The sequence below is a fragment of the Girardinichthys multiradiatus genome, chromosome 9 (assembly GCF_021462225.1).
Source record: "Girardinichthys multiradiatus isolate DD_20200921_A chromosome 9, DD_fGirMul_XY1, whole genome shotgun sequence".
Taxonomy (NCBI): domain Eukaryota; kingdom Metazoa; phylum Chordata; class Actinopteri; order Cyprinodontiformes; family Goodeidae; genus Girardinichthys; species Girardinichthys multiradiatus.
This window is the reverse complement of record NC_061802.1, coordinates 1684414-1703096: the sequence shown is the minus strand read 5'-3', so window position 1 is coordinate 1703096 and position 18683 is coordinate 1684414. Positions and strand designations below refer to the sequence as shown.

General features: G+C 44.3%; 1 protein-coding gene across 1 annotated transcript; it reads right to left on the bottom strand.

The window, feature by feature from the left end:
* Nucleotides 1-4681: 4681 nt before the first annotated feature.
* Nucleotides 4682-18683, bottom strand: LOC124873858 (zinc finger protein 271-like). Its single transcript, XM_047374871.1, has 5 exons — nucleotides 17606-18683; nucleotides 17365-17540; nucleotides 16855-17282; nucleotides 15567-15712; nucleotides 4682-6822 (listed from the first exon to the last, which is right to left on the bottom strand). Exons 1-5 carry the CDS (start codon nucleotides 18607-18609, stop codon nucleotides 5469-5471), a joined length of 3108 nt encoding a protein of 1035 aa, XP_047230827.1. The 5' UTR covers nucleotides 18610-18683; the 3' UTR covers nucleotides 4682-5468.

The following is an 18683-nucleotide window of genomic DNA, read 5'->3' as shown; positions in this document are numbered from 1 at the left end:
CATGCTGCACAAGTAATCTCATAGATAATTATGTCCATGCAATCTGGTTTTGCAACCCAGTCCACACATTTTGGCAGAAGATATTTGAAGACTTACCTTTATACTTAGATCTCCTTATCCTAGCCTCACCCTCACTCTGTTTATTAGGTGACCTCACTTATATAGTGGGCTAGTAAAGGTCTATGCTGTGATGTGATAAACAGGCAGTTAATGCTTGAAAACCTTCCATTGTGGCTGAATTATAACAATTCTGCAAAGCAGAGTTTCCCAAAAGCTTTTAGCCAGTTATGTGAAAGAGTCCATGCCAGCTATTTATAATGGTTAATGGCAGTTGTTACAGAGAACAGCAACATAACCAGTTATTAGTTTCAGGGGACAATTGCTCCAGTGTGGTTTACTGTTGTCCCAAAGCCTTAGAAATGGCTTTAAGTATTTCCAAACAGATATATGTCAGTGCCTTTGTTTCTCATCTGTTTGTTAGACTCTTTAGATTGGGGCCCAATTTGTTGCTTCCTAAAATGTTTTACCCTATTTCATGTTGTCAAACACATTCTATTTGAAGTGATTTGTTGATTCTACAGGTCTGCCAGTTATACTGAACTAAAATAACTAGAAAATCAGTCAATTAGCAATTTAACAAGTGGGGCAATTATATTTAAGCACAGTGCCAGATTGGTTAATCTAGTTTTTTCCTTAAATAAAGCAAATCATAATTTTAAATCTGCTCTATATTTACTCAGATTATCTTGGTCCGATATTATAAACACAACAACAAGATATGTCAGGGGTAAAAAAAAAAAAACTAAAAAAAACGTTTGCACTATTATTAGGATGTAATATCTTTAAACCATTTTAAATGCAGGACAATATTTGAACCCATGAAATGTATTTAAAAAGATAAAAAAAAAAAAAAAAAAAATTCATTAGTGAAAAGCTTTTATATGTAATTTGGTAACTTCCCATAAACATGATTCATGTAAACACAAATCCTGATATCTCAACAAACTGGTATTACGTCTCAGTGGGATCCAGTCTGCTCACATCCTAAAGTGCAGACAGGTCTAATGCACCTCTGTCTTTTATTTGTCTAATAAACGTCTCTGTGACTCTGAGCAAGGTTGTCATGATGCTAAAATGTCAAACTCAATACTGCAAAATTAACATACATGTTTCTCTCTAATAAAGAGCAGGAAATATTATCAATTACAGTATGAAAATATTTTCAATGATTTCATTAGAGCAAAAGTATTAAGTAGAAGTCTTTTTAACCCTCATTTAGATTAAAAACATCATTTAAAAGTGTCACTTCCCTGTATTACAAATACAATAATTTTCAATATTATTGGCTACTTTTAGTTTGCATCTGTGCATTTCCATTTGCCTTTTCAATTTAATACCATCAATCTGAAATGTTCTCTTTGAGGAAACAAATCAAAGATCATTTTATTATAAAATAGTTTCTTCAGTGCCCTCCTTGAACCGCCACCTTAACGTGGTGGAGGGATTTGAGTGCTCGAATGATCCTAGTGGCTATGTTGTCTGGGGCTTAAATGCCCCTGGTAGGGTCTCCCATGGCAAACAGGCTCTAGGTGATGGGTTAGACAAAGAGCGGTTCAAGAACCCCTCATGACGACTATTAAATCGAGGCACGTGACATCGCCTGGTACGGCAGAGCCGGGGTCCCACCCTGGAGCCAGGCCTGGGGTCCGGACTCGTCGGAGAGCGCCTGGTGGATGGGTTGCTCCTCACGGGACCCGGCCAGGCCAAGCCCGAACGAGAGGTGCGAGGCCATCCCCCAGTGGGCCCACCACCTGTAGGGGGAACCGTGAGGGACCGGTGCAAAGAGGATTGGGCGGCGGACCAAGGTGGAGACTTTGGAGGCCCGATCCCTGGATGCTTAGGCTGGCTCTAGGGACGTGGAATGTCACCTCGCTGGGGGGAAAGGAGCCTCTGCTTTTACGAGAGGTCGAAAGATATCGACTAGAAATAGTCGGGCTCGCCTCCACGCACAGCGTGGGCTCTGGAACCCATCTCCTTGAGAGGGGCTGGACTCTCTTCTACTCTGGAATGGACCACGGGGAGAGGCGGCGCGCTGGGGTTGGTTTGCTTGTTGCCCCCCAGCTCAGCCGTGGATGAGAGGGTCGCATCCCTGCGCCTTCGGGTTGGGGAGAGGTCTCTGACTATCATTTCAGCCTACGGGCCGAGTGGTAGTGCAGAGTACTCGGCCTTCTTGGCGTCCCTGTCGGGGGTGCTGGATAGTGCCCCTCCCGGGTCTCCATTATTCTGCTGGGGGACTTCAACGCCCACGTGGGAAACGACAGTGACACCTGGAAAGGCGTGATCGGGAGGAATGGCCTCCCCGATCTGAATCCAAGTGGTGTTTTGTTATTGGACTTCTGTGCTAGTCACGGATTGTCCATAACGAACACCATGTTCAAACATAAGGGTGTCCATCAGTGCACTTGGCACCAGGACACCCTAGGCAGGAGGTCGATGATTGACTTTGTTGTCGTATCATCAGACCTTCGGCCACATGTTTTGGACACTCGGGTGAAGAGAGGGGCTAAGCTGTCCACTGATCACTTCCTGGTGGTGAGTTGGATCTGCTGGAGGAGGAGAAAGCCAGACAAACTTGGCAGGCCCAAGCGCATAGTGAGGGTCTGCTGGGATTGTCTGGCAGAGCCCTCGGCCAGGGATGTATTCAACTCTCACCTCCGGGAGAGCTTTGACCAGATTCCGGGGGATGTTGGAGACATAGAGTCCGAGTGGACCATGTTCTCCGCATCCATTGTCGATGCTGCTGCCCATAGCTGCGGCCGTAAGGTCTGCGGTGCCTGTCGCAGCGGCAATCCCCGAACCCGGTGGTGGACACAGGCAGTAAGGGACGCTGTCAAGCTGAAGAAGGAGTCCTATCTGCTGTGTTTGGCTTGTGGGACTCCCGAGGCGGCTGATGGATAAGGTGAGGCCAAGCGTGATGCGGCCCGGGTTGTAGCAGAGGCAAAAAAAAAGCGAGCCTGGAAGGAGTTCGGTGAGGCCATGGAGAAGGACTACCGGTTGGCCTCGAAGCGATTCTGGCAAACCGTCCGGCGCCTCAGGAAGGGGAAGCAGTGCTTCGCCAACACTGTTTATAGTGGGGGCGGGAGACTGCTGACCTCGACTGGCGACATTATTGGGTGGTGGAAGGAGTACTTCCAGGATCTCCTCAATCCTGCCATCACGCATTCCCTGGTGGAAACAGAGGCTGGGGACTCGGGGTTGGACTCTTTCATCACCCAGGCTGAAGTCACCGAGGTGGTTAAAAAGCTCAGTGGTGGCAGGGCTTCGGGAGTGGATGAGATCCGCCCTGAGTACCTCAAGTCTCTGGATGTTGTAGGGCTGTCATGGTTGACACGCCTCTTCAACATTGCGTGGCGGTCAAGGACAGTGGCTCTGGACTGGCAGACTGGGGTGGTGGTCCCCCTTCATAAGAAGGGTGACCGGAGGATGTGTGTTCCAACTACAGGGGGATCACACTTCTCAGCCTCCCTGGTAAGGCCTACGCCAGGGTATTGGAGAGGAGAGTCCGGCCGATAGTCGAACCTTGGCTTCAGGAGGAGCAGTGTGGTTTTCGTCCCGGCCGTGGAACACTGGACCAGCTCTATACCCTCTACAGGGTACTCGAGGGTTCATGGGAGTTTGCCCAACCAGTAGTGTTTTGTGGACTTGGAGAAGGCATTCGACTGTGTCCCTTGTGATGCCCTGTGGGGGGTGCTCCAGGAGTATGGAATTGGGGGCCCTTTATTAGGGGCCATCTGGTCTCTGTACAAGCGGAGGAGGAGTTTGGTCCGCATTGCCGGCACTAAGTCGGACCTGTTCCCGGTGCATGTTGGACTCCGGCAGGGCTGCCCTTTGTCATCGGTCCTGTTCATAACTTTTATGGACAGGATTTCTAGGCGCAGCCAAGGGCCAGAGGGGGTCTGGTTTGGGGACCAGAGGATTTCGTCTCTTCTTTTTGCAGATGATGATGTCTTGCTGGTCCCTCTAGCCAAGACCTACAGCATGCACTGGGGCGGTTCGCAGCCGAGTGTGAAGCGGCTGGGATGAAGATCAGCTCCTGAAAGTCCGAGGCCAAGGTTGTCGACCGGAAAAGGGTGGCTTGTCCTCTTCAGGTTGGAGGGGAGTTCCTGCCTGAAGTGGAGAAGTTTAAGTATCTCGGGGTCTTGTTCACAAGTGAGGGAAGAATGGAGCGGGAGATCGACAGACAGATCGGTGCGGCTGTCGCAGTAATGGGGGCGCTGTGCTGGTCCATTGGTGGTGAAGAGAGAGCTGAGCCGAAAAGCGAAGCTCTCAATTTACCGGTCGGTCTACATTCCTACCCTCACCTATGGCCATGAACTTTGGCTCATAACCGAAAGAACGAGATCCCGGATACAAGCGGCAGAAATGAACTTCCTCCGTAGGGTGGCCGGGCACTCCCTTAGAAATAGGGTGAGGACCTCGGCCATCCGGGAGAAGTTCGGAGTAGAGCTGCTGCTCCTCCACATTGAGAGGAGCCAGTTGAGGTGGCTCGGCCATCTATACCAGATGCCTCCTGGACGTCTCCATCGGGAGGTGTTCCAGGCACGTCCCAACGGGAGGAGGTCCAGGGGACGGCCCAGGACACGCTGGAGGGACTATGTCTCTCGGCTGGCCTGGGAACGCCTTGGGATCCCCCCGGCGGAGCTGGAGGAGGTATCTGGGGAGGCACGTCTGGGTGTCTCTGCTGAGTCTGCTGCCCCAGCGACCCGCTCCCAGATAAGCGGAAGATGACGAGTACGAGTAGTTTCTTCAGTGAAAACATGGATCTGATTCTTGCAAATGGATTCAGAAGAAGCCCGGTGCTATTTTTGTCTTTGGCAATTTTGCATTATTGCATCATATTGTTTTAGGTGATCAACTACAGTCATCCCGGAGGTTCAATAATGCTCTGTTGCAACTACAGGAGCTGACGTTTTGAAGTTATTCTCAAACACCAGAATTTCATTTTTCAGTGTTAGTGCAAGCTAGCATCTGCCATCCTTCGACTTTTCCTGTTGGTCTACCTGACAGGCCTCTAAACCTCTGTACCTCTGATAAACACTTGTGCTTTTGCCAAGTTGGCTAAAGGATGATCACAAAGGCTTTTCTCTAGACGTACTTTTCAGCAGAGTTGGCAGAGTTTCAAACTTTTAGCAGCATCTTGCTGATTCAGGTCCATGACTGTTAGTTGGGCCTCCACAGGGAATGGAGGGGCTGCTGTTTGAAAATGGAGAACTGGGATGACAAAATGGGTCAGCTGTGATGCAAATTAGTATCCAATATTAATACATATTTTTAGGATCCATTATATCTCAATATTATTTTGCAACCTACTCCAAGTATAAAAAGGGATTTGAATGCATTCTTCCATCCTAAACTGATTAATTCCACACATTTAGTCCAACTTAATCTGATAGCAAATGATTTACAACTCAGTTTATATTCCCACCTGGATGAGTTTTCATGTGACGAGCCACATCAGTGCTCCGTCTGAAAGATTTACCACACAGTTTACAAGGATATGGTTTCTCACCTCTGTGCGTTCTCATATGTCTTATCAAACTACTATGTTCACTAAAAGATTTACCACATAGTTTACAAGAACATGGCTTCTCACCTGTGTGAATTCTCAAATGAACAGTCAAATAACTACCAAGACGAAAAGACTTTCCGCAAACTTTGCAAATGTAAGGCTTCTCACCTGTGTGCTTTCTCTTGTGACGCGCAAATTCACTACTCTGTCTGAAATATTTATCACACACTTCACAGTGGTATGGTTTCTCACGTGTATGAGTTCTAAGGTGACAAGCCAAATCACTACTCTGTCTGAAAGCTTTATCACACATTTCACATGAATAAGGCTTCTCACCTGAGTGAGTTCTCATGTGATAACTCAGGGGGGTTTTCTGGGTAAAACCTTTCCCACAAACCACACACTGAAAAGGCTTCTCACCTGTGTGAGTTCTCACATGAGCACTCAGGGTAGACTGGCTGGTGAAATCTTTTCCACAAGTCTGACATGAAAATGGCTTCTCCCCTGTGTGAGTTCTAATGTGAGCAGTCAAGTACCTGCGCTGACTAAAACATTTACCACATATTTCACAGGAGAAAAAACCTGTTTTATGTCTTTTTAGTTTGGAATTGTCCTTGTTGTCCTTGTTATTTCTGGTGTCCTGATGTCTGTTCTCTGGGTTCAAATCTTTATCTCGAATTGATCCTGAGTCTTTCTGGTTGCTTTCTTGCTGATGTTTGTTCTCACCTTCAGGGCGGTTTGCAGAGAGGAGTTGGTTCTTGTTTGGTTCTGGTTCACTAGTGACTTTTTGCTCATAAGTAGGAGTCACCAAAAAGCTGTCAGTCTCTTGCTTCACTACAAGCTGATCTCCATCCTGATTACTGTAGAGATCCTCCTGTTCCTCTTTAATCTGTACAGACTCTGGTTCCTCATGTTCCTCTTTAACTAGTACCGGTTCTGGTTCCTCCTTTGTGTCTACACGCTGTAGCAGTTCTGGAACATGATGGACTATTCCCTCATAAGAACAAGTCACCATAGAGGTGCTGGACTCCTGCTTCATTAAAAGCTGCCCTTCGTCCTGAAAGATCCACAGTTCAGTCTGTTCTTCTTTAATTGAACGACTTTCTGGTTCCTGTTTTGTCTCAGTCATCTGCTGTGGTTCTTCCTGCTGTTCCTCTTTCATTTCTATAGCGTTTGATATATTTTGGTCAATAATGAAGTTTCCTTCTGTTAGAAAACCTCTGAAGTAGAACCAGGATGATGGTGTTGAAGGCCTGAGGGAATAAAGATTAGTGGAACAACATTAATGCTAACATTTTTGTAAAATGCATTTGTGGAGATGTGGACAAAATATGGAAATAGAAAAAACTTTCTATTTTACAATTGTTTACTTGGTGTCCTAGCTCAGCCCGTTTCATCAATGATGGATCGATGCAAGCGGTAAACAGGTTACTACTAAAAGTCATTGGTGTTTAAAAATGAATTTGTCACCAAAATAGATTTTCTGATGTTTTAGGTGAGAACTAAGACCTCAAAACTTCATAAAGTAGTCAGTTTGCTTTGTTCTGTTTCATTAACAAACAAAACTGACTGGATATTACCTTAGTCACCATCACTTATAAGGGCTCCTTTAATATGGCGTAAAATTTATAGCATATTTTTATAAATACCTTGTTGTTAAAAAAGTCTTTAAAGATCCACTGATTTATTTGCGGGTACAACAGGTGCTTTGCTTAATGTGATCAGTGACATCATGATGGGTGCAGACAATGGAGAATTACTGTTTTTATCTCGTTAGACTTTCGTCCGACTTTGACACTGTCCATCACATCATCTTAACTACCAGACTGCTTCGTTTGGTCAGGATCTCTGGACAGTTTTATACTGGTTCAGATCTTATCTTTCAAACAGAGGCTTTAGTGTCAGTATAAAACGCATACTGTCAGATTCCACTGATCTAATATATGGGGTACCTCAAGGCTCTGTTTCAGTCAGATTTCCTTTTTTGCTCTATATTCACCCTCTTAGAGAGATCACTAATACATCCCATAATATCTCCCATGACTGTTATGCAGATAACATTCAACTGAACTCCACCTGCAAAAATTCTGAGCTCTTCAAACTTTCCAAATTATTTGAGCGCCTAAAAGAAATTGGTTAAAGAAATTCCCTTAAACTGAAATTAGATACATTAAATCACTACAACACAGCTGGGATTCCTCAATCACCTTACAGATGAGTTGTTGCTTATTGTCAAAACATTTTCATTTCAAAATGAAATTCAAAGTAATTTAAAGTAATTACATACAAATGTTAAAAAGCCTAGTGTCCAGTGTCCTCTGTGTGAAGTCCTTTTTGTCCTCTTCTCTAAAGGAAACTGGTTGCTGGTTGTCCTCTGAGAGTTACGCCTGGTCCACACAGCAGGATTTTATGCCAATTTTTGCCCCGATCTCCTGCAGGTTATTGCTGCTAAGACAGAGAAAATGTCTGCTCATGGAAGCTGGAATTAAGATTGGAGATTAGAAGGAGACATGATGGACAGAAGAGAAGCAAAGGAAACAAATTGAAAGACCTGATTGCTATTCCACATACATTTCTTTAAAAGTGTTTGTTAAAATGTCCTTTTCCATATTGTATTTGTCACGGTCCAATAAAACATGTTGGATTGTTTCTGTTTGACTGAAATATGAACATAACTCAGTTGGGTGTTTTCTGTTTAAAGCAGTTTGCATTTCAGTCAACTGTGTCTCGTTCGGAGCTGATTTAGCTTCTTCTCTCTGATTCCTGCTCAAACTGGCATTTTACCATCAGCTCATCTGTTAGAAAAGTTCAATGCACTTAAATTCATAACCTTAGTTTGATTTCTGCAATGACAAACAAAATTACTGTATTGATTGTATTTATTTAATGTCAATATGACTGTTTGGCTAAAATATGTAGTTCTTGGTTACCTTCTAGACCTACATGGACATGAGAGAAAAAACTGTTATTTAGTTTGATGTCTGAACTATTTTTACAGAGATTTCATAATTTACATTTTTTCTATTACTATAGTGAAGAAAATAACCCTACAAGACTGAACATTATTAACTAATATTATTAATGGTCGCTGTACTTTTAACTATAAAGTGTGCTTAAAAATAAAAGATTTTGAAAAGTTTTTTATCCTCTCTGACATAGTTATTAATGTTATGAACACAGTTAGAGCCAAAACTATTCATACACATTAAAGATTTCCATTTAAAGTAATGCTTAATTTTCAACTACATGTTTCTTCAGACTGGCCAGAGTCCCAGTTTAATTCCAATAGAGTAGAGGTCCCTGACCACGGGTCGTGGACCGGAACCGGGCTTTACAGTAAATAACTTAGATGCTTCCTCATTTCTATGACACTGAGTTTGTCAGAACAGATTTCATTTGAAAACCCATGTGCTTGCATTGATGAGCTGGACCAGTAGGAAGGTGGCCAGTGAACAGGGAGCAGGCAGGAGTTTAATAACTGTAATGATCTAGATATTTCTATTGAGCAATTCTTATTATTTTTCCTTGTGTCATACTTTATTAAAATTGTATTATTTTTCTTCAAAACTGATCATTTAAATTATTTAATTGTATATAAGATATGCATTGTCATATGTTTGAGAAACAAACCGATTGATGAATAAAAATCATTTTAAGTATATATCTGCCAGGGTATAAATAATTTTTGGCTGCTCACCAGTAGAACTCTAACAAAACAGAATTACGCAAACACATTTTAAGACGCATTTAGTTCGACTTTCTCTGCTTTAAAAGCTGCTGATCTATGATTACTTTCGATCGTTTTTCTGCAGTTTCCATTTAACGTTTGTTAAAGGTTTTATAAGAAAAACATGATCGAGCTGTGAACAAAACACGAGAATTTCCTGCTTCCTCCGCGGCATCAACTAGTTCCCTAATCATATTCTGTGTGTTCCAGTGTTAGTTCATTCTGACCACCGTACAGGTAACATACCTGAGCTGATTTGGGGTTTCCAGCTGATGATTGATCTCTTCCTAGTTTGGGGTTTTTCAAACTCTGATATTTCTTCGGCAGCAGCAAACAGAACCTCTGGCGGATTCGTTCAGATGCCGAACCGAAGGTATTATTACTGCAGAAATGTTCAGCTAACACAACAATAATCGGCTGACAAGAACCAAAAGGAAACCGGGAAGCTAACGATGCTAGCGCTTTGTTGTTTACGAGGCCGGATGTCCCACACGGAGAGTGACACTGAAAACACCGACTGCGCTTTTAGTTCCGCCTCTGGAAGGGTGGATGGAGGGCTTTACGATTGACTACATAAAACTGTTTTTTTAAATAAAATCATAAAATTAAATATAACCTATTACTCTTTTAAAGAAAGAACTTCACAAATAATGGATTGATTACTTAAAATATATGTAGAGTTGGGTATAACATTTTCTTTAAAGCACTGTATCACTATGAAATAATCAAACAATATATTGCAAACGTCAGTCAGTCATTTTCTACCACTTATTCCATAGTGGGTCACAGGGGAGCTGGTGCCTATCTCCAGCAGTCTATGGGCAAGAGGTGGAGTACACCCTGGACAGATCACCAGTCCATCGCAGGGCAACACACAAACAACCATGCACACACTCATTCACACACCTAAGGTCAATTTAGAGAGATCAATTAACCTAACAGGCATGTTTTTGGACTGTGGGAGGAAGCTGGAGTACCCGGTGAGAACCCACACATGCACGGGGAGAACATGCAAACTCCATGCAGAAAGACCCCAGGCTGGGAATCAAACCCAGGACCTTCTTGCTGCAAGGCAACAGTGCTACCAACTGCACCACCATGCAGCCCATATTGCAAATGTTGCATTTACATATTAGAAGACATATATAAGAATATTTATACTAGTTTAACCACAGAACCATATCAGAATCAGCTTTATTGGTCAACTTTGTGAACAAAAACAAGCAGTTTGACTTAAGTCCTACATGTTAGTAAAAAAAAAAAAAAATATATATATATATATCAACTTTAAAGGAAGTAAAATAAAGGCTATATATAAACCCATAACACTACATACCTCACTCTGCTTGCTATCAGTCTAAACATTGCAACATTAACAGCCAGGCACCATCAAGCTTTATGAAAAACAAATGAAGTCTTAATTCATTTCAATGTCCAACTGTGACTTTCTGCAGCCTGCTCTGTTGATGACAGGGTCGCAGGTTACCAGGGCAAAGTGTCTCATATTCTAGTTAATAGGCTTAAAGCTACAAACAGCAGTTTATTACTTTAAGATTTTATAAGTGGTGGTAGGACTCAATTAGAAAAAAAATATTAGAGGCTTTAAAATGAATCACTATTAAAACTTGTTTGTCTTAATATTCTACAGATTATGCTTAACAGCTGAATCAACAAGGAAATATACAATTTTTATTGCAACGTAAGGCCAGCTCTACCTTGATGTAGTGTAAACAGGAGGTTGTGGCTGTGCGTTCATGCTGCGATTCATCCACACTTACAGAACCAGAACCATTTACATTCAAAATGTCTTAATTCAAGAAAACCATGGGCTTTAAGCTTCATAATCTTCTAAAATTATGCAGCTATGTTAGCAAATATTGTTAAATATTTTACAAAACATGGTTCCTGCCATGTAGATCTATATTCATTCTGTGCTGCATTCACTTGCACTCTGAGTTTTCATATTTACCAATTTAAATACTAGCTCAGGTTTAATAGATAATTAACCAAAACACTATAAATCCCAGCTCTAATCACAGAATAAGCATCCTCTAAGAACACAAAATCTAAAACAGATCACATTATATACACAAAAGAAACCACATGAAACAATAAGGAAGGTAAAGTTGTTTTATAGAGCATTTATCACTTACAGTTTGCTTTACATTAAATACATAAAACAAAACCAAAATCAACCCAACAAAACATGATTAGTCTTCAGGTGTAATTTAAACACTGTGGAGACCTTTGCATCCTCACATCCAGAAGAAGACCTTTCCCCATTCTGAGATCTGGCACAAATAATGTAAAATCCCAAAAGCTTTTATTCAAGGGTTGGAACATCAAGGAGACCCTGGTCAGAAGATGTAAAGTGTCTAAAATGGTGTAAATAATTACAAGGTCATCTAGGTAAGTAGGTTCCTGATAGAAAATTATTTCCCTATCAAACTGAAGGACTACTTCGTGTTGCTAACAGTTAAAGAGTTACTTGTTGTTCCTGTATTAGTAATTATCACTTGGCGTCTCTGTAACATACAATAGAGTTTGAGCTGTAGTGTTGGAGTCAGTATGAAGCAGAAAGTATAATTAAATCAGGCTTAAAAGTAAAGCAGACAGGTACATCGGGTAAGGAATGGTAAAGAGGTGGAATGCCCTAACCTTCCTCTGTTCTCCTCTGTTCAGCAGCAAAGGAATCAGTGGATAATGTGTAAAGAGTATGATTTAAATCACTTCAAGATTATGTTAATGGACGTTATTAACTTTCATCAGGCGGGATGGATAGCAGGGAGACATGCTGAAAAGGTCAGAACCTAGGCTGGCCTCTGGTATGGGGCACCTGCTAACCCACTCCACCAAGCTGCACTCCAATGTCTATAACGTTTGACACCACTGGTTCATTGAGGTAATAAAATCAGTAACTATTAAACCGGACCCAAAGCAACAGGGAACTGAAGTTGACAATTAGATCAGAAATCGGTCAGAAGAAACAGTAACAAACTCCACTGACTAGTTTAACAGGAAGGAAAGTTTGATGTAAATTGACTAGTCTGAAATGTTCTCAACGATGAAACAAATCAAAAATCACTTTATTCTAAAATTGTTTTTTTCAGTTTAAACATGGATCTGATCCAAGCAAATTGATTCAGAAGAAGCCCGGTTCTATTTTTGTCTCTGGCAATTTTGCATCATGTTGTCTTAGGTGATCAACTACAGTCATCCAGGAGGTTCATAACTTCTCTGTTGCAGATACAGGAGCTTCATTGACCTTTTGAAGTTATTCTGAAACATCATAATTTCATTTTTTCCTGTTGGTCTGCCTCAAAGGCCTCTGAACCTCTGGTAAACACTTGGGAGTTTGCCCCGTTGGCTAAAGGAGGATCACAAAGGCTTGTGGATTGGCTTCAAACTTTCAGTATTAGGGATGGGTACCGAATTTGGTACTTTTATAGGTACCAACAGAATTCCGTCGGTACTACTGAGTACCTCGTTCGTTCGTTCGTCGTCTTCCGCTTATCCAGGACCGGGTCGCGGGGGCAGCAGACTCAGCAGAGACGCCCAGACGTCCCTCTCTCCAGACACCTCCTCCAGCTCCTCCAGGGGGAGCCCAAGGCGTTCCCAGGCCAGCCGAGAGACATAGTCCCTCCAGCGTGTCCTGGGCCGTCCCCTGGGCCTCCTCCCGGTGGGACGTGCCTGGAACACCTCCCGAGGAAGGCGTCCAGGAGGCATCCGGTATAGATGCCCGAGCCCCTCAACTGGCTCCTCTCAATGTGGAGGAGCAGCGGCTCTACTCCGAGCCCCTCCTGGATGGCCGAGCTCCTCACCCTATCTCTAAGGGAGTGCCCGGCCACCCTACGGAGGAAGCTCATTTCAGCCGCTTGTATCCGTGATCTCGTTCTTTCGGTCATGACCCAAAGTTCATGGCCATAGGTGAGGGTAGGAACGTAGACCGACCAGTAAATTGAGAGCTTTGCTTTTCGGCTCAGCTCTCTCTTCACCACAATGGACCGGCACAGCGTCCCCATTACTGTGGCAGCCTCACCGATCCGTCTGTCGATTTCCCGCTCCATTCTTCCCTCACTCGTGAACAAGACCCCGAGATACTTAAACTCCTCCACTTGAGGCAGGAACTCCCCTCCAACCTGAAGAGGACAAGCCACCCTTTTCCGGTCGAGTACCATGGCCTCGGACTTGGAGGAGCTGATCCTCATCCCAGCCGCTTCACACTCGGCTGTGAACCGCCACAGTGCAGGCTGTGGGTCTTGGCTAGAGGGGGCCAGCAGGACCACGTCATCCGCAAAAAGAAGAGACGAAATCCACTGGTCCCCAAACCAGACCCTCTCTGGCCCTTGGCTGCGTCTAGAAATCCTGTCCATAAAAGTTATGAACAGGACCGGCGACAAAGGGCAGCCCTGCCGGAGTCCAACATGCACTGGGAACAGGTCCGACTTAGTGCCAGCAATGCGGACCAAACTCCTGCTCCGCTCGTACAGGGACCAGATGGCCCCTAATAAAGGGCCCCCGATTCCATACTCCTGGAGCACCCCCCACAGGGCATCACGAGGGACACAGTCGAATGCCTTCTCCAGGTCCACAAAACACATGTGAACCGGTTGGGCAAACTCCCATGAACCCTCGAGCACCCTGTAGAGGGTATAGAGCTGGTCCAGTGTTCCACGGCTGGGACGAAAACCACACTGTTCCTCCTGAAGCCGAGGTTCGACTATCGGTCGGACTCTCCTCTCCAATACCCTGGCGTAGGCCTTACCAGGGAGGCTGAGGAGTGTGATCCCCCTGTAGTTGGAACACACCCTCCGGTCCCCCTTCTTATAAAGGGGGACCACCACCCCAGTCTGCCAGTCCAGAGGCACTGTCCCCGACCACCACGCAATGTTGAAGAGGCGTGTCAACCATGACAGCCCTACAACATCCAGACACTTGAGGTACTCAGGGCGGATCTCATCCACCCCCGAAGCCTTGCCACCGCGGAGCTTTTTAACCACCTCGGTGACTTCAGCCTGGGTGATGAAAGAGTCCAACCCCGAGTCCCCAGCCTCTGTTTCCACCACGGAATGCGTGATGGCAGGATTGAGGAGATCCTCGAAGTACTCCTTCCACCGCCCGATAATGTCCTCAGTCGAGGTCAGCAGTCCCCCGCCCCCACTATAAACAGTGTTGGCAAAGCACTGCTTCCCCCTCCTGAGGCGCCGGACGGTTTGCCAGAATCGCTTCGAGGCCAACCGGTAGTCCTTCTCCATGGCCTCACCGAACTCTTCCCAGGCCCGAGTTTTTGCCTCTGCCACAGCCCGGGCCGCAGCACGCTTGGCCTCACGGTACCCGTCAGCCGCCTCAGGAGTCCCACAAGCCAACCACAGCCGATAGGCCTCCTTCTTCAGCTTAACAGCATCCCTTACTGCCGGTGTCCACCACCGGGTTCTGGGATTGCCGCCACGACAGGCACCGCAGACCTTACGGCCGCAGCTATGGGCAGCAGCATTGACAATAGATGCAGAGAACATGGTCCACTCTGACTCTATGTCTCCAACATCCCCCGGGATCTGGTCGAAGCTCTCTCGGAGGTGGGAGTTGAATACATCCCTGGCCGAGGGCTCCGCCAGGCGTTCCCAGCAGACCCTCACTATGCGCTTGGGCCTGCCAAGTCTGTCTGGCTTTCTCCTCCTCCAGCGGATCCAACTCACCACCAGGTGATGATCAGTGGACAGCTCAGCCCCTCTCTTCACCCGAGTGTCCAAAACATGCGGCCGAAGGTCTGATGATACGACAACAAAGTGAGTACCTATTCACGTAAAATCAAATTGTACCATGTTTCAATACCTAAACGCATCATCGTGACATTGAGGGAGTGAAGAGTGGGTGATTTTCCATGCCAGAGATGAATGCACAAAGTGCAAGACCAGCATCAGGAATACTTCTAATCTGAGGAAGCACCTGGTTAAACTCAAGATCTTGCTCAAGGCTGAAGAGTGCACAATTTTTGTCAGCCCCAGGTCTACAGCTACAACTCCTACATTTGGCACCGTTAGCACGCCTGCATCCGTTAGCGACTCATCGTCTGCAGCTAGGAACATGGGAGAAGGAATGTTTGAAACCACGAGTTGTTACAATATAAATAGTTGGATGTTGTTTTGACATATTCATTGAAGTTTACATACTGAGAAATAATATGTTAAATTGAAAAAGTTTGAGATAACAAATTAACATTTGTTAACTCATAAACACACAAAACTACTGAAAAGTATCAAAAATTGCTACCATTGAGTACCGATACAGATTCCAAGGTACTGGGCATCGATACCGTATCGGTTCAAACGTGAAACCCATCCCTGTTCAGCAGCAGCTTGCTGATTCTGGGCCATGACTGTTAGGTGAGCCTCCGCAGGGAAGGGAGGGGCTGCTTTCTGGAGATGGGGAACAACGTGGGGTGACAAAATGGGTCAGCTGTGATGCAAATAAGTATCTTATAATACATTTTTTTTAAAGTATCAATTATATCTAAATATTTATTATTTTGCAACTAATTCCGTATTGCTGGGTTGCTGATGACGTAGTGTCGACGTCATGAAAGGCAGACGGGGGGCAGGAAGTAAATGTAGTTGTACACTTCCGCGATTTGTTCTGTTGCTACGGCATCAAAATGCCTACATTCTCTGCTGTGTACGGTTGTTGCAATGGCTCTCATCGAGAGAAAGATAAACATTTTTTTTATGTTCTGAAAATAGTGTGGCACAAGGGAGTTAATTACAAAAGACGTACAGAAGACAACAAAAGTGGATCAACAATCTACGGCTAAAAACAGGAGTTGCGGAAACAGACAATGCAAAATTTTGCAGAAACCACTTTCTAACAAGTAAGGATGGTACCGTTTATTAAATCGTATTTTCAGATATTTTATTGGACAGTTATTTAGAAAGGAGGAGCTCGGAGTAGAGCCGCTGCTCCTCCACATCGAGAGGAGCCAGTTGAGGTGGCTCGGACATCTAAACCGGATGCCTCCTGGACGCCTTCCTTGGGAGGTGTTCCAGGCACGTCCTTACCGGGAGGAGGCTCAGGGGATGGCCCAGGACACGCTGGACTATGTCTCTCGGCTGGCCTGGGAACGCCTTCGGCCCCCCCGGAGGAGCTGGAGGAGGTGTCTGGAGAGAGGGACGTCTGGGTGTCTCTGGTGAGTCTGCTGCCCCCCGACTTGGTCCCGGATAAGCAGAAGATGACGAGTACAAGTTATTTAGAAAGACAAGTATACATATGCTTGAGATCTGTAGATCTCTGCGAATGGTTTACCTATAATGGAGAATTGCAGTAACATCAACACATACAAATTTGGGTTTACAGAAGCTATATAAATTATTTACAAGTAGATCCAAGCACATAGAAATAACAATGGTTAACTCGTTGTTAGCGTTAGCGATAGGCTAATTACTTAAAATAGCACAACTCAATACTCACCCGGGCATAACAAACGCATTCTTCAATCCTAAAGTGATTAATTCCACACATTTAGTCCAACTTAATCTGACAGCAAATTATTAACAACTCAATTTACATTCACACCTATGTGAGCTTTAATATGACGAACTAAATCATTACTCCGTCTGAAAGATTTACCACATATTTTACAAGGATACGGTTTCTCACCTGTGTGAGTTCTCATATGATAACCTAAGGCAGTTTTCTGGGCAAAACCTTTAGCACAATCAGGACATTGGAAAAACTTTTCACCTGTGTGAGTTTTCATGTGACGAGCCACATCATTACTCCGTCTAAAAGATTTACTACACAGTTTACAAGTATATGGTTTGTCAACTGTGTGAGTTTTCAAATGCTTGCCCAAACTACTATGTTCACTAAAAGATTTACCACATAGTTTACAAGAACATGGCTTCTCACCTGTGTGAATTCTCAAGTGAACAGTCAAATAACTACCAAGGCGAAAAGACTTTCCACAAATTTTGCAAATGTAAGGTTTCTCAGCTGTGTGAGTTCTCCTGTCTAACCATACTACTATATGCACTAAAGGTTTTACCACACATTTTGCAAGTACATGGCTTTGCACCTGTGTGCGTTCTCATATGGCGCGTCAGGTCACTATGCTGTGTGAAAGATTTATCACAAGATTTACAACTAAATGGTTTTTCACCTGTGTGGGTTCTGAGGTGACGAGTCAGCTCACTACTCCGCGTAAAGGATTTACCACACAATCCACAAGGATAGGAATTGTCACCTGTGTAACTTTTAGGTGACGAGTCAACTTAGATTGCTTGTTAAAACTGACTCCACAGGTCCCACAGGAGAACGGTTTATCACCAGTGTGCTTTCTCTTGTGACGCGCAAACTCACTACTCTGTCTGAAATATTTATCACACACTTCACAGTGGTATGGTTTCTCACGTGTATGAGTTCTAAGGTGACAAGCCAAATCACTACTCTGTCTGAAAGCTTTATCACACATTTCACATGAATAAGGCTTCTCACCTGAGTGAGTTCTCATGTGATAACTCAGGGGGGTTTTCTGGGTAAAACCTTTCCCACAAACCACACACTGAAAAGGCTTCTCACCTGTGTGAGTTCTCACATGAGCACTCAGGGTAGACTGGCTGGTGAAATCTTTTCCACAAGTCTGACATGAAAATGGCTTCTCCCCTGTGTGAGTTCTAATGTGAGCAGTCAAGTACCTGCGCTGACTAAAACATTTACCACATATTTCACAGGAGAAAAAACCTGTTTTATGTCTTTTTAGTTTGGAATTGTCCTTGTTGTCCTTGTTATTTCTGGTGTCCTGATGTCTGTTCTCTGGGTTCAAATCTTTATCTCGAATTGATCCTGAGTCTTTCTGGTTGCTTTCTTGCTGATGTTTGTTCTCACCTTCAGGGCGGTTTGCAGAGAGGAGTTGGTTCTTGTTTGGTTCTGGTTCACTAGTGACTTTTTGCTCATAAGTAGGAGTCACCAAAAAGCTGTCAGTCTCTTGCTTCACTACAAGCTGATCTCCATCCTGATTACTGTAGAGATCCTCCTGTTCCTCTTTAATCTGTACAGACTCTGGTTCCTCATGTTCCTCTTTAACTAGTACCGGTTCTGGTTCCTCCTTTGTGTCTACATGCTGTAGCAGTTCTGGAACATGATGGACTATTCCCTCATAAGAACAAGTCACCATAGAGGTGCTGGACTCCTGCTTCATTAAAAGCTGCCCTTCGTCCTGAAAGATCCACAGTTCAGTCTGTTCTTCTTTAATTGAATGACTTTCTGGTTCCTGTTTTGTCTCAGTCATCTGCTGTGGTTCTTCCTGCTGTTCCTCTTTCATTTCTATAGCGTTTGATATATTGTGGTCAATAATGAAGTTCCCTTCTGTTATGGAATGTGATCAGCAAGAACCTC

What these genes read in the sequence shown, in the direction of transcription:
- LOC124873858 (XM_047374871.1), bottom strand. Translation starts at nt 18,609, where the DNA reads ATGAAAGAGGAACAGCAGGAAGAACCACAGCAGATGACTGAGACAAAA. An exon ending in CCATATGAGAACGCACACAG is followed by an intron (nt 17,283 to 17,364) that starts GTGCAAAGCCAT and finishes GAACTCACACAG; the next exon opens with CTGAGAAACCTTACATTTGC. An exon ending in ATCTGTATCGGTACTCAATG is followed by an intron (nt 6,823 to 15,566) that starts GTAGCAATTTTT and finishes TTATTCCCTCAG; the next exon opens with GCCTTCAACACCATCATCCT.